The sequence below is a fragment of the Pinus tabuliformis genome, chromosome J (assembly GCF_031772625.1).
Source record: "Pinus tabuliformis cultivar Carrire ecotype Pingquan chromosome J, CPIR1, whole genome shotgun sequence".
NCBI lineage: Eukaryota > Viridiplantae > Streptophyta > Pinopsida > Pinales > Pinaceae > Pinus > Pinus tabuliformis.
This window is the reverse complement of record NC_142295.1, coordinates 69,737,959-69,761,754: the sequence shown is the minus strand read 5'-3', so window position 1 is coordinate 69,761,754 and position 23,796 is coordinate 69,737,959. Positions and strand designations below refer to the sequence as shown.

Genomic DNA, 23,796 nt, shown 5'->3' with positions numbered 1-23,796 from the left:
TCCCTCTCAACTAGGGAGGATATATCAACCAATCCAAGCTTGTCTCTCAAATACACAAGCTTCTTATTAGGAAGAGATTTTGTCAAAATGTCAGCTACCTGCTCATCGGTGGAGATATACTATAGTTGCAACACTTCATCTTGCACCAAATTTTGTATGTAATAATACTTGTTATTTATGTGCTTTGTCTTTCCATGGAACACTGGGTCTTCAAACAACCTTATGCAGCTAGTGTTGTCATAATGTATAACTATATGATCCATTAGTCCTTCAAACAAGTCGGACAAAAACTTCCTCAACCAGACAACTTCTCTACTTCACATGCTGCACTGTATTCAGCCTGAGCACTAGTCAAAGCAATGGACTCTTGCTTTCTACTCATCCAGGATATCATGGAGGATCCCAAACTAAAACATCCTCTAATAGTGCTTCTCCCATCCGACTCACTGCCTCCCCAAATCCAATCAAGTGGACATCATTCTTTCTATCATACTTCAGGCAACAGTGGGTTTTTCCTCGCAGATATCTCAGTATATGCTTGGCTTCTATCTAATGGTCATGCTTGGACTCTACTTGGAACTGATTGAAAATATCTACTGCAAAACAAATGTTTGGTCGAGTATTCACCAAATACATTAGAGAGCCAACCAATTGCCTATACCTTGATGGATCCACAGTGCTTGAATCATGACTTCTTAGCCTCTTCAAATTTGTGATCATAGGGGTTGTCATACATTTGCAATCCTTCATATTAAACCTTTGCAGCATCTTAATCGCATATTTTCCTTGACCTAGATATATCTCATAAGGTCCTTGCCAAACTTTGAAGCTCAAGTAATAGTGCTTCAACCCTAGATCCTTCATATCGAATTTTGCTGCCAATTGCTTTTTGCACTCTTGAATACGACCTTCCACACCTATCATGAGAAGATCATCCACATATCGAAGGATGATTACATGCTCACCCTTCACAACCTTGATATAGAGATTCAAATCAACAGAACTCTTCGAGAAGCCCAATCTCTGTAGATATGTGTCCATCCCAACATACCAGGCCCTTGGAGCTTGCTTAAGGCCATAAAGTTCCTTCTTCAGCCTGCAAACATGAGCCTCTCTACCGTTTACTTCAAATCCCAAAGGTTGTTCTATATAGACCTCTTCATTGACAGTACCATTCGGGAACGTTGTCTTGCCATCCATTTGATGGATGTTCCATCCCATTGATGCTGCCAAAGAGACCAACGATTGAATAATTGTACACCTAGTTGTAGGTGCAAATGTATCTTCATAATCGATGCCTTCTTGTTGGAGAAACCCCTAGCCACAAATCTTGCCTTATATTTACCAATACTTCTATTTGCTTCACGTTTGATCTTGTAGAGCCATTTGGAAGTCACCAAAGATTTGTCTTTAGGCCTAGGAATGATTTCCCAAACTTCATTTTTCATTATTGATTGATATTCTTCATTCATGGAATCTTTCTATTCTTGATGTTTGACAACATCTTCAAAGGTGGATGGTTCTGCTTCAATTAACTTTGTCATATAGGTTGCATAACTTGAATATCTTTTGGGCTTCTTACTTTCCTGAACGTACCTTTGGCTGCTCCATGTCCTTCCACATCTAGAAGAGTAGACTTCAACTAATTAGGTCTCTTTCTGCTTTCAGGGATGATGACTTGTTGCCGAGGTTCACTGGGACCTTATTCTTCAAGATTTGAATCCTCTTCCTCCTTAGGGCATTCTTCAAATATTGGAAGTTCATCATCAGAGTCAATCAGGAGGTCCTTCGATTTCTTGAATGCAATACTTTCATCAAAGATCACATCTCGACTTACTTCTATTCGATGCCCTTCCTTTATGTAGATCCTGTATGCATTTAAAGTGTTACTGTAGCCAACAAATATTCCCTTCATGCATGTAGGATCCAACTTCTTTCTCTTATCCTTAAGAATGTGAATGTAGACAGGACAACCAAATATTTGGAGATGGTCTACACTTGGTTGCTTCCTAGTGAATGCTTCTTCAGGGGTCATGTTGTCTAGTGATCTGTGAGGACTTTGATTTTGAATGTAGATAAATGTTTTTGCTTCTTTACCCCACAAAAATTTAGGCAAGTCTTGATCATGTAACATGGCTCTAACACTTTCCTCAATCGAGCAATTCTTTCGTTCTACTACTCCATTATGCTATGGATTATATGGAACTATCAACTTCCTCTTAATTCTAGCCTTCTTATAGAAAGCTATGATCTCTTTTGAAGTGTATTTTCCTCCATTATCAGATCTTAGTACCTTTATCCTCTTTTCTGTAAGGTTTTCTACTTACTTTGAATTCTTGAAATTTTTTGAATACTTCATCCTTGGACTTCAACAAATAGATCCAAGTTTTCCTTGAGTGGTCATCAATGAAAGTTACATAATATAGATGATCTCCAAGAGACTTTGTAGACATAAGACCACAAACATTAGAGTGAATGAGATCCAAGATTTCTTTTGATCTTGAAGCACTGCTTCCAAATGGTTTCTTAACATTTTTACCTAATGCACATCCCTTGCACACTCCTTCATGATCCTCCTTAAGTTCAGGGATGCCATTCACCATTGAATTTAGAGTTGGTAAGATTTTGTAGTGAAGGTGTCCAAACCTTCTATGCTAAAGTTCACATGGACTTACTTCAATGTGAACCAATGCTTGAGAGAGAGGTGTCAACAACCTGTAGAGTCTTCCTTCATGAATCCCAATGAATTTTGCATTGTTGATGCTAGAGTCTTTATCCCATACCACAAACTTTCCATCTATGAAAGTGACTTTATCTCCCTTATCTTCTAGACGTAAAATGGAAAGTAAATTATTTTGCAAACCTGGTATGAATAAAATGTTGTTGAGATGAATGTTTCCTCCATTCTCCAGCTCTAGTGAGGTTGATCCAATTCCTCTTACAAGATAGCTCTTTAACAGAGTAGGAATATTTTCCTCTTGATAAGGTCTTTAGTTGTTTGTGCTCACCTGTCATATGTCTGGATGCTCCACTGTCAATTACCCATATATTTTCATCTTCAAACATACCTGTAAGTGCTGAGAATAACCCTTTGTCCTTTGTAGAAGTCTTGGTCATACGATTCTTGATAGATAATAGGAGATTCCAAAATGCTTTGATGCCTTGCTTGAGATGACTTGCCACCATAGAAAACTGCTTCAATGACTTCTTCAAAGATGTAGTGATCTTCATCATGCCCTTAAGCAACCTTAGCTCTGATACCATGTTGAGAAATATAAAGGGCTACAATTAGGATGATTTCTCTTAAACTTGATAACTGCTTGTGATGTATTTTTACTTTTTCTTGATTATTAGCTTCTTCTCTTATTATTATGTTGTTCTTATCATCAAACAACTACCAAAACAAGAAGATCAACAATACACAAGAACACAGGATATAGGTTGCAAGCCAGGGCCAAAACCTCTCCACTTGAGAGGAAAACCCACAAATCTCTTCTCTTCTTATAGATTCTTCAAATGACGAATTCCAAGACCTATAGACCAAGACCAATACCCTTCCAAGACCAAGCCAAACCTTCTTGATGACGTGCTAGCTTCTTCAATCCAAGTCAAACCCAGTCATATCTCTTCCAACTGCACAACTTCGACCTCCAACTACAGAATTTCGGCCTCCACTACAGGTTTGAAATTTTCGGCCCCTGCAACAGTCACTGTGTCTGTTAATCTAGGTTGTCATTGATGTCAATATAACAGTGTTTGTGATGGCAAATTCTTTGATACATGATTGCCCATTGATGCACATTGATCATAATGCTCATGGTGATGAAATTTTGATATATGATGATATGATGAGATGGAGGACCCAAGTGGATTGAACAGTAGGAGGTCAATTGAACAACAAATGACACAGGAGGTCAATTGAACAGCAATTGAATAGCAATTGAACAACAAATGACGCAGGAGGTCAATTGATCAACAATTGGGCAACAATTGAACAACAAATGAACATCAAATGACGCAGTAGATCCAGTAAAGCAACAGGAGCAAGAAGCCAAAGAGTAAGATGAAGAGTTTATCGAAAGCCATCAAAGAAACAAGTCATCGGAGCAAGAGAAGTAGGTTATCGCATATGCCCAAGGGTAAGTGTTATCGAAAGAACAAAGAGCAACAATGATAACAGAGGAGTAAAGAAGAAAACTATCGGAAGAGCGGAAGAGTGAAGAGAAGTCACAAGAGCAACAACTATCAGAAGAGCGAGGGTAGGAAAGTACGGACTTCCTTGATCGTCGCTGACGTCCCGCACTCAATCTTAGACGTCGATCTCATAGTCAACCCTTAGATCACGGTCAATTGCAGGGGTTAAGGCCGTTTTTAATCCATGTGCCAGTCGAAGTCCCGCAAACCGTCGATTGTGATAAGGTTGTGGACTCGACGGGTTTATTAACAACTGCTTAAGATCATATCGCATCCACTCTGTCGGCCGTAGGGGATCGACTATGTTATGAGAAGACCTCCGAAGTTGCGATTGCGATTAAAGGTGATGACATGGCATGTGGGACCTCCATATGGGTAACGTATCTCGGGCATCTATCACAGAGAAGAGGTAACAGTTCACAACTCGTGAACTTGAAGGAACAAAGGAAGCCGGAAGGTCAAGTGAACGAAAGAAGAAGTCGAAAGGTCGAGAAGCCAAAGGTCTGGCAAACGATGAAGGTACAAAAGAAGCTGAAGATCGAGTGAGAGAGATGTAAGCAGAAGGACAAAAGTAAGCCGTAGGTCCAGCAGGACAGAAGGAAGCCGAAGGTCCAGCAGGACAGAAGGAAGCCGAAGGTCCAGCAGGACAGAAGGAAGCTGAAGGTCCAGCAGGACAGAAGGAAGCTGAAGGTCCAGCAGGACAAAAGGAAGCCGAAGGTCCAGCAGGACAGGAGGAAGCCGAAGGATGAAGCAATTCTGTTGATTGGGTTAATCTTTGAAAGGCTCAGACCTGTGATGAATTAATCAAGTACATAACGCAACCTGAAGAACAATTCTGTGAAAGGGAAAAATAAAGTTTCATCTAACATTGTTTGAAGGGAGCAGTAGCCAGCACCAACATTGAAGCATTTGTGAGTCTGGTTTTGGGAAGTAAGAGATCGCGATAGCAAGAACAGTGAGAAGCAGTCACGCTTGAAACAGTTACCACAACAGTAAAGAACAGAGGCTTGAAAACAGAGAATTGCTTTTGTGCATACATTGAGGCTTAGCGCAGATATCTTGTTGGAAAGCTTCAACAAATCTTGGAAACATTATTGGAGATCATGATGCCTATTTGAAATCATCATGAGGTAACTTTGCAAACTCTGTTAGGGCAATATGAAGAGTTGTGAAGACTCCTTCATATGAAGACAAGCTGTCATTGATGTAGCAGTGAAGGTGTAGATAGACAGAATTCAGTGAAGAAGATGTTGGGAGCAGAGAATAACTATCAAACATATCTAGACAATATATAGCAGAGGGTTGGAGCCCTTGGGGTTGGTGCCTCATAATTGGAAGGATTGGTGTCCTTGGAGTTGGTGCTCCTAAATCCAAGGTTGGTGCCTTGACAAGACAGGGTTGGTGCCTTGGAGGTTGGAGCCTCACAAAAAGTCCAAGTTGGTGCTTGGAAACTGGTTGGAGCCTTATATACATTGTACTTGATTTATTGTAAAGATTATATTAATAAAATCATTTATTCCTGTTGTTCATTTTGTGTTCTAATTATAAATGATTTAACTAACAAAAATAACAATTGAAAAAGAATACTGATTCACCCCTCCTCTCAGTATTTCCAACAACTTCCACATGTGTGAGCAATTTTAGCACTTCCAAGACTTCCTTTGACCTTCGCTTGGGTTGCTTTCTCCTTCTAGGGCTTGTAGGTGACCTAAGAGTCCTTTCTTCGACCTTCTTTCTGCAACTTCACAACTTCGACCTTGTAGTTGCAAAACCCTAGCCTTCCTTTCACACGCGTGAGAGAGAGAGAGAGAGAGAGAGAGAGAGAGAGAGAGAGAAATAACCCAAGAACTTCGTCCTTCGTCCTTCTATCCTTCTTCACTTGCCTTTCTTTTGCTTCTCCTTCGCTTGGATGATGAGAAGTGAGTGAGTGTCCATAGGAGGTTGAGTTCCCTCCTATATATAGGCTTCCAAGGAGGACGACATGCCCTAATGAGGCCGACTTCTTAGTTGCCAGGCCAACTTGGTCTTGGAGGGTATTTTGACACTTTTAAATACAAAAATAATTCTTTTGACATGTTACAATGTGCGGGTCTTCTTCATATGATAATGACTCTATTGACTTCTTAACACTAGGACAAACCCTAGAAGCACTCAATGGGTGCTTGACCTCTAAATAAAATGACCTTGAGCATGAAACCCATGCTACAAAAATAACAATAATAATTTTTCTTTCTTTTTAAAATATACAAAAATCAAGAGTATATTTCATATTTATGAAGACCGAACCTAGTTACACATTTCAACAAGCTCATCACCACCAAATCAGCATGGTACTATCCATGGATGGTCTCCCCAAGAGACATCAATCAGTATGGTACCATCATATCCATACATAGTCTACCAAAGAGACATAAATCAATCAACTAGTACTTCAGAACTAGAGTACTGCCATATCCATGCATGATAACAACAAGCTCTCTCTGAAATGAGATCCGAGCTAGATGTTGGGAGGCTCCTATCCATTCAGGTGGCCTCTAAACCCATTTTCCTATACAGGTCACTGTACTTGACACGGACTTCAGCTCTATACAGGTCAAAGTACAAGGCACAGAAAATGTCCATCTTCCTATACAGGTCAATGTACTAGACACAGGGACTATAGCCTTAGACAGGTCAAAGTACAAGACACAGGGGCTATAGCCCTATACAGGTCAAAGTACAAGATACAGGAAGATGCTCACAGGACCATTCTCCCTATTCAGGTCAAAGTACAAGACACAAGGATAATATCCCTATACAGGTCATAGGATAAGACACAGGGAGAATGTCTGTCCAAAATGCTGTTTAATCCATCAAACCATTCTTCCTATACAGATCACATTGACACAGGGACTACAACCCTATATAGGTCAGTGTGACACGGGAAGAATAACATGATCTAGGAAGATCACTGCTCCCTCTCAGTGAGAGAGACATGCTCCACAAGTCTCAGCTTGTCTTTGAAGTACACACTTTCCTTTGGGGAGACTTCGTCAGAATATTAGCTGCTTGCTCATTAGTGGAGATGTACTAGAGCTTCACTGCTCCCTTCTGCACCATGTCACGAATATAGTGATACCTGATGCCAATATGTTTTGACTTGCCATAGAAAACTGGATTCTCTGACAAATTCATACAACTTTGATTATCACAGAATATTACTGTAGCTTCCAGCATCTCGTCAAATAAACCGGTAAGCAATTTCCGAAGCTAAATTGCTTCTTGAGTCACAACACAGGCTGTCATGAATTCAGCTTTCGCAAAACTGAGTGCGACATAAGACTGTAAACCATTGCGGAGTCAAGACAGAAACATTCATTGGTTGTACTCTTTCCATAGTCAGAATCGGAGAATCCTTGCAATCTGATTTCCTGCAACACATTTTAGACAATAATCAACAACCTGCTCATTAGCAGACATGTATACCAGATCATAGAAACCAGCAAAACAACTTCCGAAGCCCAATTGTTTCATAAGTTAGCTATGCAACAAAAACATTCATGTTACTCAGGCTCTCATAGTACTCGGAAGTGCCTCTAGCATCTGGTCCAAATAAAGTCAACAGATTCATGCATCAAATAATTTAGTTAATCACTATGATTTATCAAGTCGGCAACAAAGTCTTCAAGCTTCTTCAAATTCTCAAATATGGAGATGTCCATGGACACAGTCCATCCTGCCAGTTTTCAAGAAGGATTTCACCAAGCTGCATATTTTCAATCTTGGGTGAAGACCAAGATTAGCTCCCTCTTACACTAGGCATAGAGGACCTTAGCTCTTATCAGACACAACATCAGCATATAGTAGATTCGGATCAACATCGTTTTTCAAAACTTCTAGCTCATCAAATGCGAAATGCCAAACATATTGATCAAGACATCCTTGACAATCAACAACAAAACAATTCTCAACAATGCCAAATCCTTTCTGCAACATATACTCAATCGAGCATTAAACCCTAGCTCAAATGCTAAGCCATATTCACTGTTCAAAACCAATCTCACAATTTAAACATGAATCCATCACTGATCTATGAAAACACTCTCACTCAGCCAATGTCAAAACCCTCATCAAGACAATATATCTACAAAACCCTAATGGTAGCATTGACCTTTCACCATACAAGACATAACAATATTCAAAATGCTAGAATCATCAAAATCAGGGCAACATACTGATCTCAACCTCACTACAACAAGGAACATACATCATAGTAACTCAACAAGTAACAGGCACAACTGTCCCCTACGCTCTGTCAATGAAGATCTGGCAATGAAGCTATGCTCAGTCTCTACACATATCAAAACTCTGTCAACAGGCCACCATACAAAGGACAAGTAATTTTTTTATCAATCCCTGCATACAACTTCAGAGGACATGCAAGATCATGCATATCGAATTCATGAACCTCTGACCTATCAAGACCTCTGCACTGCGTACTCAAAAATGGGTCAATGTAAACCCATACAATCATTCGCTGTGTGATCCAGATTATGGACAACTCTAAACTCAGAAGCAAGTGATCTCTGCATACAGTGCTGATCTCTGTCATAGATTCTGCATCTATCTTCTTCTGCAAGACAAATAGTGGTATCACACATATCCCATTCAAATATGAACCAAGCAATGTATGTAAAGGCACTGCTCTGTGTATTCAACAAGTCAACAAGAAACTCATTATTAGATCAGTCATTAGTTTCTGCTAGATGAAGACTTATCAAGTACCCGCTTAGGACTTTATGATCACAAGGTCATTGAATTCATAAGCAAGTAATTATAATCAAAACAAACTTCTGTCCAAAGCCCTAATCTCTGTGCACCATAACTTTTGAAAGACAGCCTTTTATCATTGCGGACCCTTTTATAACAACAACAAACAAGCATGTAGTGTCACCAAGAATACAAAGGCAGATCATGTAGATTGATCAACAAACAATGAACATCTTCAAAGATGTCGCTTTGTCACTTCAGCATACAAGGAGATTGTTTCAAGTCTCTGTAAACTTCTTTGGTCTTGCTGATCTGTGTATTGATGGTCTAACATATAGACTTAGTGCACTCATTTAGATGTGTATGCTCCTACAAACAAACAAAGTCTCTGCATATCTCTGCAAGGAACCTCTGTCTATCGACAAATGCTGGCCCATAGATTAGTACACCTTCTAAATGCAAACTCAGAAAATAAATGATCAGAATGCTCATTCAGTAAAGGACTTAGATCAAGGACCTTCAATCTATGCATATATCCATGCACAATTGACTAACATCACCACACATCCATGAAACTGGAAATCTAGCTCAGAATTTGTTCTATGTGTAATCGATCCAAGCGAGAACAAATAAAACTTATACACCACAGAAAACACAACCTTTAGACTTTCTTTGGATCATTCAATGTATAAAATAGCTCGAACCTCTGCGTACATTGTGTGATCTAAGTAAACCAGATGTGCCATAAACTTTAGAACCATACTAGCGCACACTCTATGTAACTATGTTCAGAAAATACACCACTAATGCCCTCTTTCAGGCAAATGATCCATTCGTGTTTCCCTTCTCCGTTCACAAAATTATATATATGGTGCACAGATAGACTAGTGATTATATGGTGCACAGATAGACTAGTGATAGACAGATAGACCAGTCATTAACAAAAGAAGTCTTAGTGCTGATCAAATAAACTTACTCTGGACCGATGCATATTCAGATCTGCAGTCTACAAGGTGTTCAACTCTCTGAAAAAGGCTACAGTAACATAAGTGTGCATACAAAAGGATATCATTGGGCTCTATGGATAGATCCCTGGGAAAACCTTCAAGGCACAGAGCTTCTCAATCACTTCAGCTTCGAAGACAGCTATATGGTGCGCACAAAAGAAGGAACATGCAGAACATACAAAGAACCTCCAACAAGCATAGGATTTGGTTGATCAATCTTTTAATGACCAAGATAAACAATAGAAAATAAGCATCTAATCTCTGTGTGAATTGACAAGCTCTGCAAGAGACATTGTTAGTAATCATACCAGCCTTATCAAAACCCAGTTATCACACTATCGAAACATGCACAACCTGCCATGCAGACTTACAGAACTCCTATGTATCAAATTTCTCACCCATACAAACATAAAACTATGAAGATTCCTGGTGTCAGAGACAAGACACAAGCCTTTCAAGTGCACAACAACTCACCCATACGCTGATCTGTTCCAGAACAAGAGATACATCATAATAAAACTCAGATCAATCATCCTTTGAGAACGCCTTTAACCTGTGCTAGAACAATGCAAACAATAAAGAATGATCGTTGTTCTCACATACATCAATTAGAGATCTTCATCCTAGATCCATATCCCAAATGCACTGTTGGAGAGATATTTATAATGTTTGAGGCGAGATTTACCATTGGCCATTACTGTGGATAATTTTATGGTATTTTCATGACCAATCAACCACACCTTCAACCATTAAATATATTTTCACATTGAAATAGCTCTGATACCATGTTGAAATATCATCTCTGATCTACAGATAATTACTTGTGATATTATTTACCGTTAGTTTAGCTTAGTCAATTTTCATCAAGAAATTATACATAAAAACAAGAGACACCAATGTTTAGGTAAGAGACCTGGGCAAAAACCCCAGAAGGGGGGAGAAATCCAATCAAACCTTTCCTTAGAGAGATCCTTCAACAATACATCAAGACATGGATAATACTGACCACGAGATGGCTTCCACAAGTGCTAAGATCTCCTCCACAATGTCTGCTACATAATGTCCAACAAGATCACCAACGAGAGGCTGATCCTCTCACCATACCACAAAAGACAAGGTTCAAATTACAAACTTCTGAAGTGGCTAAGATCTGGATCTGTGGAGGCAGATCTGAGTTAGATAGATCAGATTTCAGATCACAAGAATAAGAGTAGATCTCGTTCCACCAGACTTTAGATCACGAGTATAATGAGAAGATCTTGAACCACTGGCTTCAGATCACAAGTATAATGAGCAGTTTTCAAATTACTGACTTTAGATCATAAGTATAATGTGCAGATCTCAAACCACTGACTTCAGATCATAATTATAATGAGCAGATCTCGAACTATTGGCTTCAGATCATAAGTATAATGAGCAGATCTGGAACTATTGGCTTCAGATCATAAGTAGAATGAGCAGATCTCGAACTACTGACTTTCAGATCATAAGTATAATGAGCAGATCTCGAACCACTTGAACCCTTCTTTGAATACCTTTTGGCATAGGAAAACAAATGAGTAATGTATTTGTGGTTGAATTAATTTTCAAGGAGGATGAATGGAGCTCTTTATATATCCATCATGAGATCCAAGTGGGTGCCTTTCTAGGCAGGCCAACTAGCCATCATGTGATCCGAATGAGAGAGTTTCAAGTCAAGCCAACTAGACCATCTAGCTGACTTAGCACTTGTGGAGCCACTTGAAATTATAAATAAGAATAATAATTTTCTCCTTTTCAAAAATACATTTTTGACCAAATCAAAAGCATGAAGAACATGCTTGAAACAATAATAATTTTGTTTTTCTCAAGTACAATGATAATAAATAATTTTATGAAGACCAACCATAGCTACAATTTCAAATTTTCAACACCCTAAATGAGGATATTCACTATGTACCCTTTTGTGGTGGGCGAGGAAACTCATAGGGAGACGTTCCTTGAAGAAAGGGGACTCTTGGACATTCTCCTTGAAAAATCCTACAACATAACTTCAAAATAGGAAAAATAAGAAGAAGAAGAAGAAGATCCCAATCGCCCAACTATCTATGATCTATCTATGCCTTAAATTGGGTTTCAAGAATGGCTGGTGTTGAAGGGTTTGGAAATGCAGGGTTTGTAGCGATTTGGAGTTCAGATTTGGAGAGTTTCCCGATCCTGGTGAAACCAATCTCAGGGGAATCCTTTTGTTTGTAGGTTTCGAACTCAGATCTTGTTTTCTTGCTTGTGAAAAGGTTACAGGAGAAGATGCACATTCCTCATGAATGCTTTTGGCTCATTCATGAAGGATAGTAGCTTCAGGATCAAAAGCTCCTCAATGAATATAGCATTACCAAGGATTCCATGATTTACACAGTAGCAAGAATTCAAGGTGGAGCCAAAGGGGGAGGTGCATCCACCTCAGCCCCACCAAGATCGTTTAAAGATGTTCTAAAACCAGGGCCTCCTTCGCCAAACCCTAAAGATCTATTTGGATCTACATTTGTGGTGGAGGAGTTAGCTGAAACCCACTAAGAGCGTTTAAAGATGTTCTAAAACTAGGGCCTCCTTCACCAAACCCTAAAGATCTATTTGGATCTACATTTGTGGTGGAGTAGTTAGTTGAAACCCCTTCTCTTGAGGTGAAAAATATTGCAAGCTGTTGCATAGCTGCTAATTATGAACAAAAAGCGTTGATTTGCAGTTTCAATGGTTTTTGGCCTTCTTCATAGACTCTCAAGGAGTGGGTTCACTAGAATTGGTCTCTAGATGTTGCGGTTCATTTCCATTCAAAAGGATTTTTTAATGTTATGTTTCATAAGTTAGAGGGTCGGAAGAAGTTTTTTGATCAGGGACCTGTTGACTCTGCCGCCTACACCTACCTACAAGTCAGTGAGAAAAGCCTTCAACCCCACAAGGTGTGGTTGGTGGTAGGGAACTCAGAGAAGGCGCTGTCACACTAATCCCGACTCTCTCCGTTTAAGCTATCTCCTAGGTTAGCCAAGGGGGGTGGTCCCTAATGAAAAGTTAAGTTAAAATATGTGAGTTTCTAGGAGAGTGTTATAGTGAAAATGGATTACTTTAAAAAATTTATGGACAAATATGAAGTGAGCAACTTGAAATAGCAATGCCAATCTAATATGATTAAAAAACCATAAAACCAGTGCCTTATAAGGAATTTGCTCAACAATTTAAAGATATATTTGTTCAAAGTAAAATGCAATGCTCTCAAAAGAGAAAACAAAGTAACCCCGAAATGTAAATAAGAATCGTTATCACAAGATATGTAAGATACAAAATGCTTTTGAGATAATCAACTTTATAAATCAAAACATGTGAAACATATCTTGTCAAAACCCAAAAATTAGTAATTAACTTGGAAATGTAAAAGAAAGGAAGTGCTAAACCAAGACATCAATATGCAATTAGACTTGAAACATGAAAAGAAAATAGTTGTTTGAAATGATTACAATACTTGCTTTTGAAATAGATTTGCATATGAAAACTCAAACCATCAAGAGACAAGTAAAGTAAATGTAATGGAAAGTGCTCCTGGTTAATTTTATTAATTAGCTCTACAACAAGATTACAATTTAACCCTTCAATCCTCAGATCTCACCCTCGCCCAATGATATGGATCTCACAATGAGGAGTCAATAGAGGAGTAGAGGATCCCTAAGATGTCTACTTCAAACAACTTATGTTGGAGGTAAAATTTTAATGAGGCTTGGGGCTTTCCTACACTAAAATGCCTTAGATGAAATGCAAATTGTGTTAATTCCCCAAATTAAAATAATGATACATGCAAATGCTTCAAAGATATTGATTTGCAATGCTTGAAAATGAAATAGTGTTCAACATAAGTTGCAAATATAACTTCAATTGGAGGAATAAAATTAGCTTACAAGTGTTGCATTTGTTTCATCAATGAATTAAAATGATACAAGTAATTTGTTTGAAAGTAAATTTTGTTTCAAATAGACAATGACAATAAATTGCTCCAATATTCAAGATAACAATGTAGCATAAAATTGAATCATGTATTCAAGTGCTCATGAAACAATTTACCAAGATAAATGGAAATGATTTAAAGTTTGTTAAGAATATAAAATGCTTGTATGTAAAGGATGAATTGCCCAAAGTAAAGTGTAAGCTTGTAGCTCCAAGCAACAATGAGAAAGAAAATGCAAAGCTCAAATGAAATTGTAACAAACTTTAACTTATTGAAATGTGATAGTGAGGTTGTGTTAATTCCCAATTAAAGCATGCATGTAAGTGAATGAAGTATGAAAGCTTAAACAATGCAAATGTCAATCCACCCAAGAGAAGCCTCCCTTTAAATGGAGAGATAGGATACCATGGGAGAAATCCCAAGCTCCCACAAGAAAATTAGATCTTTTATTAATATTACAATGAGAAGAGGGCCCTTCAAAGTTTTCAACTATACTTCAAGGAGAGTCCTCACAATAACTGCTTGAAACTTGGACGCTAGACCTCCTTTCTTGAGAAAGTAGTGACAAGATCTCACAAAACTTATGCAAGGGAAACAAGGTGTGAGTTTCCTCCAAATGCCTTCGACTTAAAGAGGAAAATGGGCAGCCCTCTAGTGAACTCGACTTAGCCAAAATAAGCCTCAAAAGGGCTCACGACATCCTTGGAAATCGAACCCCCAACACTCACCAAAGGACCTGCAAACACGTGTTAGATGTTGCGGGAAGTTGCTCTTCAAAATTTGCCACACAAGAGTTAGCAAACAATCCAAACAATGGTTGCAAAATAAGTTAAGTATTAATGGAAAAATTAGCAAGATAAAATGTATATGTACAATTATAATTTACAAAAGGCTAAGCTAAAGAGTGAAAGTAAACTCTCGTTTTTGCTTAGCCATCTTCAAGCTCTTAGATAGTAAATGAAAGAAATGAAGTACAATGTTTTTTTAAAAGAGATTTAAATTTAGAAGTTCTCGGCTTGTGTACGAGCTATGTGCCGAAATCCCTGCAAAACCACTTTGTAAAATAAGACTATGAAGGTTCAAAGAACAAATGAGAGCTCCTTTAAGAATGTATCAAGAGTGGGTTGTTCTCTCCAAAGACTTCCCCTCACGCTTGATTTTGTAATCCCAACAAGATGTTCTATTTATAAAACTTCAATCAAGAATTAGTTCCATATAGATTTAGCAATAAACAATGATAAGAAACTCTAGAGATTTATTTAAAACCAACTAGAACATTCTATACCTAGAGCATACTTCTAAATCAAATGTCAATGCAAGATAGCTCTACATTAACAAATCTACAAGAGCATATGGAATCAAATTAGATCAAAACATGAGTAAAATGAATTATACCAATGCTCAACAATTCATCACACTTGAAAAGGAGGAACACCTCATGAATGGAACCCCAAAGTCTTTATTGATATTTCCAAAAGTGTACAAAGTAGCAGCGCTTCCGCAAGCACAATAGCTAGTAACAATATTATTCAATGTGAGAGCCCATGGCTCTATTATATAGAGAGTTGGGAGCAAATCCCAATGAAGAATGACAATGACAAATGGCATTGGAGCCAATCCTAATGTAGAAATGATTAAACAAGTGGCATGAGGTGACAATCCCAAAGATAAATTTGAATTTGTTGAATGGAGCTCCAATGCCAAGTGTAAAAATCGAATTCTGGGAAGTGGACATCATTTTCTTTTTCCCTTATGTGCCAAATTCGAATTTTATGGTGGAATGACAAGTGTATATGGGTGGTAACCCATGTGGGGACACTTTCCCACAAAAATCTCCACCAAATATTCTCCAAAATCCTCCCAAATGTGCATTAACTTTACAAATTCGAATTTTCAAGTAGCTTTTTCATTTAATGCCAGAAATTCGATTTTATTTGAGCACATGTCCTTTCCTTGATTTTAGGAGTCCACATCACCTTGGGACTTCACTTTAACTTTCCCATAATTTTCCACCTCATTTCCACAACATTTAGCATGTGTGGATATTTATTTTTCTCCTTTTATTTAATTTCTGGCTTAATTAATTGTCAGATTTCCCACTAAACTAAAGAAAAGTGGGTTTTGAGGGTCCAAAACACATTATTAACCCCTCAAAGTATGTTATAGTAGAAATTTGAGGGTGAAAGGTGTAATTTTGATTACTCATACCCCATAAAACTTATCTAGACTACACTTATTACAATTTAAATACAAATTTTGACCTGCGAGAAATCTAAAAAATTAAAAAATGACTACCTAGATCTAACCAAATTCCAATTTTTTTTGTGTGTGATCTAGTATGGTAATATACATCGATTCTAGGCACTAAGATGTATCAGGGGCTCAACCTTCAAACCATCACCCCGGTTTTGGGGTAAAACGTGAGTGAAAAAACCTAAAAAATTATCCGCCTCTGAAAAAGAAGGGATAATTAACCAGATTAAAAAAACACTCCAAGGTGTACTTGTTTGCTGATCGAGTCCCAACATCCTAGGCCTGTTACAAACTCAAAACTCATCATTACTAGTATCACTTATTATAATTCCCAGAAGGGTGTGGAATCTGGGTACAAGAAAGATGATGAGAAGATAGAAGTAGAGTTAAAAAACTCTGTTGACTGACGATATCTGATGGTACAAGTGTCCTCTGGATCATCCTTGGGCATGGAGTCTTCATGTAATCATCAGGTGCCACTCCAGTGGTCAACAGGACCCTAGTTTTGGGGCCGATCTAGTCTCTCCCTTCAACCCTGGTTTCCAGATTTTAATCCTCTATCTATGTCAAATCTGGCAACTCCAATATGGGTGAGGTTTCCTAATTTGCCCATCCATTTGACACATCCAACTACCTTAGAAGATTTGGGAAATTTGTTAGGCTACTTCATCAAAATTGACTTGGAAAGGATTATGAAAGGAATTCACACATTTATTCGCATTTGTGTTGAAGTGGACCTCAGTAAAGGATTGTTGGATAAAATCCTCATTAAATGGGGAAATAGGGTTTATTCCCAATCAGTTGATTATGAAAATATGACTTTTCACTACAGATCTTTCTAGCAGGCCAGACACCTACAAAATGTTTGCCCATATTCACAAGGCACCTCTTCGCACCTTGAAGCCAAGAAGAAAAATCATGGATGGCAAGATCCAAAAGGACCCAATGGTTCTAAGTCCACTATGGCTCATGGGTCGGGTAATTCTTAGAATCAGAAGACTCTGTTCCTGCAAGCCCAACTCAGACTCATGATATGCCATATAATCCATCAGGGGAGGAAGCTCACCTGTCAATTAGTACAACACAAAATCCGGCCATAATTTTGGCATATGCAAAGAGTGGGAAAAAAACGTACCCATGAATCAGACCATTCAGATAGTGACAAGGAGACAATAAATATGCGAGCACTCGGCAATGGAAACATCTCAGGGAAAGGAAGTAGTTGTCTCAGACAATCCCTCAGGTTGGATAGATGTTTGGAAGAGGAAAGGCAAGAAAGACAAGCCAATGTATGATTATCCTATAGCCTAAGTCTAGGAATGAAAAATGTAATGTTTTGTAGCGTGATTAGGGGAAGATTGATGTACAACGATGTGATTTAATTCATTTTTAACGAATCAATAGAATTGTTAGACTTACAAATAATAATAATAAAATCCAAATTCATCTGCCTCCTAAACCCTATTTGCAGCTTAGAAAAGCACATAAACACCAACCCACGTTCATTTTTCATTTGCATTTCCTTGTGAGAGTGCTGGAGCATAAACTATTAGAATTGAACTCTAAACATTGAATTACGAGAGCTAAACTGTGACACCCCGAACCTTACTACTATACTGCATGAATTCTGTCTACAACAAGCATAATATTATGGTATGTATCATTCTATTTTGTATAAGAATATAATTTATGTATCATTTATTATCTATGTCATTATTGTGGATGTATGTTATGTATCAATGTATCATCCTTTATGTGTTTGATTTGTGATTTGATTCAATGATTATTGATCAATATTGTGTATTATTTATGTTTAAGTTTTCATATTATTTAAATTATAAATTGTGAAAATTCTATCACTGCAACGACTGATTTATTTTACCTACTCATTTGCCAATAAATTATTTACGAAAAACCCTTCAGTAAACATTAAAATAAATTCTGCTGCAGATATCACACCATAATACAGAAACAAACACATGCACAAGAATCAACACATCAACACAGATATTTTCGATAAATGTCCCCGGAAAAACCCAATGCGGGAAAACCGGTGCAACATAGGAGGATTTTATTATTCAACAATTCTTCAATACGACTGGGTGCTAAACTAGCTTACCCAACAGAGAACAATTTCTCCAACACTTCTCACAACCTCAGTGTCAGGCTTACTGGCCTCTACGCAGTTCCCAAAACTACTGCGTTAGCCCCTGCCTCTCTGCATCAGCATTGGGCCTCTCTGCGTCACCCACGCATGCCTTCTAGTGACTGCGCAGTCTGCTGCCTTTGCGTTTGCCTGAGAGGCTCTGCGTCTGCCTCTCCAACCTCTGCGCTGGTCTTCTGGTGCTGATCCCGACTCTCTGTTCTGTACCCGCTGCCTCCTATTGCTTCCCAGACCACTAGTTCGAATTTCTCAGCTAACCCCTCTCCAGAAATCAAACTGACTTGTCTCCCTCAGTGTGTTCTCCAACTGACCCTCAAGCCTCTCCTTCAATGTGTTCTCCAACTGACCCTCAAGCCTCTTCTTATACTTTTCCCGTTAGTCCTTCAACGGCCGAGATTAAATTTCTAATCAACGGCTAAGATTAGATTTGGCTTAATCCATGACTTTTGGGACCTTCTAACCTAGTTTTATATTAATACCCATTAATATTTTATTTTTCCTAAGCTTAGACTTAGGAACTCCATTAAAAATATTAATTATTTTAATATCTCCCAAACCGGTTAGAATTTGCCCAAACCATTTCTGGGTCTTGGAGATCTCATGTACTTTAGCCTCTCCACCAATTTTCATGGCTAGAGCATATCTGATGCTACCCCAAATCAACATAAATTTTTTGTATTTGAAGTAGGCTTTCCTATGTCAGGGACCCCAATGCACCCTAAGATGTTCATTATAATTTTGTAGCCTTGTAGGGTATCTCTACCTGACCCTCAGACATGTTCTTACATCCCCAAATCCTGGAAATGCGGTGCAGCATCGAAAATAACTCCTAAAAATCTTTATGGAAGGAGACGAGTTGTTTGAACAAGTCAATGTTTCCTGAAACGTTATTTTGACTTTGGACTCTCTCATTTTAGCTGCACAGTTGTCATTCACTAATCAATACTGTCAACTGCCAACAACGCTGCATCTGATTATCTGTCTTTGGGTTGAAGTTTCAAGCCGACGACTAAGACTAAACTTATCAGGTAAACAGATTTTGTGAATTGGTAACATGATCTTTACCAATATATCTTGTCTATACAGACACTTATATACAATCTGTTCTTTGGATTTAAACAGACGGACTATTAATAACAAAAATCAAATTTATAGTCACAGCCTAGCCGGATGCCAAATTAACCATGATCAGCAAATTCACATTAACGTTATTTGCAAAAGGTTTAACTGTGTTCGTTTTGAGACAGCTTGATTACTTGTGCTGAGGCTGAAAATGAAAAATGGTTCTGAATTTCACAAACTGCCGGCTATGCAGGTTCCGGAGCCACTATTTAATAAAAGGACTCGTGCAGAGATTGCTCATGCTTGGAATGTTGGCATTGACAAAAGTTTGGGTGCTTTGATTGCATCTCTCAGCTCTCGAGGATGGTAGCGACAATCCCTTCCTGAGAATATTTTAGAACATATGATTTAATGGTTTTTTATTTATGTAAAAGCTATCAGTATGATGAAAACATCATTGAAGCCAATATTTTAGAATGTTGTCTTAATAACTTGGCCCACTCTTCATGTTTGGGCATATTTTGAACTTGTCACTCCTGTAGCTATTACCACAAGATAAATTTGTAATCTAAGGACAAACAATTATTATTCTAAATTGCTTTGTTAGTACAATGATTTATGCCTTATGGCAGCTTTCCTATAGCAGATATGCTCGGGTAGAATAAATCAAATCATTTTCGTTGTGATGCTTTAAACAAAATCTAAAATATTGCTTTGAGTGGAATTGGCAGCTACTTTTTGGGCAAAATACTTATTTGAAAGGTTAACAGATTACTGTGCAGAAGCACAGTTTCCTAATCACACTGCTTTTTCAAATTAATTTTCTTTATTGACCAATGAAATGGTCTGAATATTCATGTAATGTCCTAGAGCATTTTTTTCCTAGGGATTCTTATTCCATCTAGGGTTTCCAACAGAAGTTTAATAGATATTTATGCTTTTTACACTACAGCAAGCAAAATACACAGATTATTCAATAACAGGTAGGGACAACTTATTCAACAGCAATTACTTATCTCCGTAATGAAAAGGATTAATTGTCCAATGAACCAATGATATACTCTACCAATACAAATCCAATACTGTCTGCGACAAATCAGATTCACCCACTTGACTGAGTCTATAACCAATACACAGAACTTGGACTACTCGCTTAACCTACCGACTGAAGGACTGTCTACAGTAGGCTCGGTATCTGTAGTTGTGGCAGGTCCGCAAATTGTTCAAATGGAAAACTTGGAGAATGCCTCACCAAGTTCTATCTGCCTCACAGCGTGACTGCAACCTCAGAGAAGATTATCAATTTGCCTCAGGAATTTGCCACTGTCTGCCCAGGTAAGTCTTGACCTGCTTCAGGAAATCCGCCACTGTTTTTGCCTCAGGAAGGTCTCAATCTGCCTTAAGGTTTTGTCACCTTGATCTCAGAAAATCTCGGCCTGCCTCGGGAAATATATCCTATATGCCTCGGAAGATTTTCACCTGCCTCAGGAATTTCGTCCTGTCTGCCTCAGAATACTTTCAGCCTGCCTCAGGAATTTTGGCCTGTCTGCCTCAGAAGATTTTCGGCCTACCTCAGGAATTTTGGCCTGTTTGCCTTAAAAGAGTTTGGTCTGCTTAGGAAATTCATCCTCAGAAGGGATTCAACCTGCCTCAGTGAATTTGTCTAGCCTTAGGATGATTTTAATTGTTTTTGGCATTTGCCTTCAGATTTCCCACCAAAGAATTTGCTGTCCTCTAGAAAGATAACTTCCCTGTTTGCCAGAACAGAATAGAAAATATCGATAGGTTTACTAACTAAGGTGGAAGTTTTCACCACCGAAATTAATAGATAAAAAGGGGTCTTAAAATCCTCAGAGCCACAAGTCAGAAAATCAGATGTATTTGATCCAAATCGATGATCCCACATTGATTTCAATTCTCCTCTATTTATAGATTTTTCCATGGGCTCCCAAATGTGGGGCTGTCAGTGCAATCCCCAATTATGGGTCTTTTTGCCCCAGCCGACCCAACTTTTGCACAATGTAAAAATTGGGTTTTTACCCCTTTTAACAAAAATATAGCCTATGGGATCAGATAGGCTATTTCATCTTTCCGTAGGCAATCAATTCATCTCACTGTAAATGGCACCGGTCTAACTTGCAACTGGACATTGGACACAGATAACCTCAATAGTGGAGTTCTTGCAAAAGATTATCCAAGAATGAGGTGTTTATCTAACAAAAGAACAATGGTTAATATCTTTGATAAATATGAATTTCCTCATCAGTTTTAGGACCATTTTCTCAAGATTTCCTTTCTTGGCTATTTCTCTGTGCCTGTTTGGTAAAAATTGTATACCATTTTGTAAGCTGCTTGAAGGCATTATGGTAAAAGTAAAATAGCTTAGCAAGTTTTAGCACTGGAAGGATAAAACTGAAAACTAACTTGTTCCATAAGTATGTTCATTAACCAACAGAGCGTGTGAAATGCCATGTCAATGAGGGAAGCATGTCAAAGTGCTAGCATGATGTGCAACAAATTGAAACCTAACCACTGGTGTTCAAAGTGCCATGGCAATAAGAACACATTGTAAATTTTGTAAAAATTCAATAGAAGTTTTAAAACTTTGTAATCCTAAATAGCATTGATACCATTGCAATCAGGGAAACATGTTAAAATGTTAGCCTAGGTTGTACTTATAATTAATGACCAACTTGTTCTGTAAGTATGTTCCTCAAGAGATTTTGACATGTGAGATACCAGGGCAATAAGGTAAGCATAAAGTGCTAACATAAGCTGTTACCATGGAGTGCAAAAAATTAAAATCTAGCTTGTTTCAAGAGCAATGTTCCTGAAGTGTCTTGGTTTGGGACCTCGAGGTACCTCTGGAGTATATGACAGGAAGTCAAAGACCGAATGGCAGTCTAGTTCCAATATGTCAAGAGGGATGCAAAGTAAGTAGTGAAGCTAATGGCCAACTTGGCAATCAAAGATGGATTTCTTGGCCAGGTCAATAATAGATTACCCCCCTTGGACCTTACAGAGGTAGGGGATTGGAAGCTTAGGCTTAAGTCCTTAGTTATCAATGTCTGTGAGGAGAGCAGAGTGATGAGCTTGTCTCATCATTTTACTTGGTCCTTATTCAAGCCTTAATGAAAAGGTTAAACAACATATCAAGAGGAGACTTTTCTGGAGGCAGGACATATCAAAGTTTAAATGGTTTGGATGTGCAGTTTAAAAGCAAAGTAGGATATAGATAAGGTATCGTTTCAAAGGGTGTCAAAACATTTCGAGGATGCAAGAATTAATACCTTCCCATGCCTCCGCTGGCACATAGGTGAAGCAGTATGTTGGGCCGTATACATAATGGCTTGCAAAGTAGAAATGTTGAATCAAGATTTGAACAAACACTGCAAGTGTACAGAGAGCAGGAGCTGTTATTATTATTACTCTGCAACTAGTGTGAAATGGGACTGTCACCCACCACTTGTGGGTGACACCCATAGGAGAATTTTTTCTCCTTGATTGTCTTCAGCCGACAGCCAACAACTCCTTGCAGTGCCTAGATAGCTCGATGTGCCACCATCTCCGCCACCTGAGTCAGCGATTATGCACTCTTGCCCATCTATCATGATCTTATGTTTGAAGGTAGGCCTTCCAACACCGAAGGTATGGCTTTCATTATGTAGTTGGGTATGGTTTGTACTCTTGTCCCCTTGTCCAACTTGGTGGTTAACCTTGTATCCTAGTCCTGTGGGATCTCCTTTATTGACTACTAGCTTTAGGAGTGGCACTACATGGGAAATCTCGATTTTGGTTGTGTGGTCCCACTTCCCGACATCACATACATCACTCCCCTCCGCTCATTATAACTCCTTTTCACATATTTCCCATCTGGGTCCACATTTATCCATTGGGTCCACAAGGAGTTAGCCTTCCCCTACCCTTCTCCATACTTTGGGTTAGGCTTGGAACTATGCCTCGGAGGTCGATGTAGCTAAAAAGAAAGTAAAAAGCATAATTTAGCCACTCTCAATAAGAAATGTACCATAAAATGCAAAATATGGCTAGGAAAAACAAATTTAACACGTGGGCAAAAACCAACATGAGCTTACCCCATCATCATGGCCATCCCCCTGGTTCCTAGGGCCCCTCATATTGGCCCTAGGAACCTATTAAAGAACCCATGATTGTCCCAACCCCTAGTGGGCGATGAACTGTCCAACCCTAAGGGGGTAATCACTGTTATATCTTACACATCAAGCTCTCATTCCCTAGGGCCCCGAGCAATTATAGAAGAAAAAAATAAATAAAAGGCAAAAGGCATATGCAGAAGCGTGGAAAAACAAAGGTCGGGTAACTCATGTACCACGATTGCTCCCTCATACATCTATACACCCAAGTGTGGGCCTCCCAAA

General features: G+C 38.5%; 1 protein-coding gene across 1 annotated transcript in view; it reads left to right on the top strand.

Moving 5' to 3' along the window:
• Positions 1-20,025, top strand: part of LOC149225560 (zinc finger, C3HC4 type family protein) — a 69,889-nt gene extending 49,864 nt beyond the window's left edge. Inside the window, exon 3 of the mRNA XM_089375115.1 lies at positions 19,653-20,025. Coding sequence (XP_089231241.1) covers positions 19,653-19,769 — 117 coding nt within the window. The 3' untranslated portion in view covers positions 19,770-20,025. The remainder of the gene's footprint in view (positions 1-19,652) is intronic.
• Positions 20,026-23,796: the final 3,771 nt, after the last annotated feature.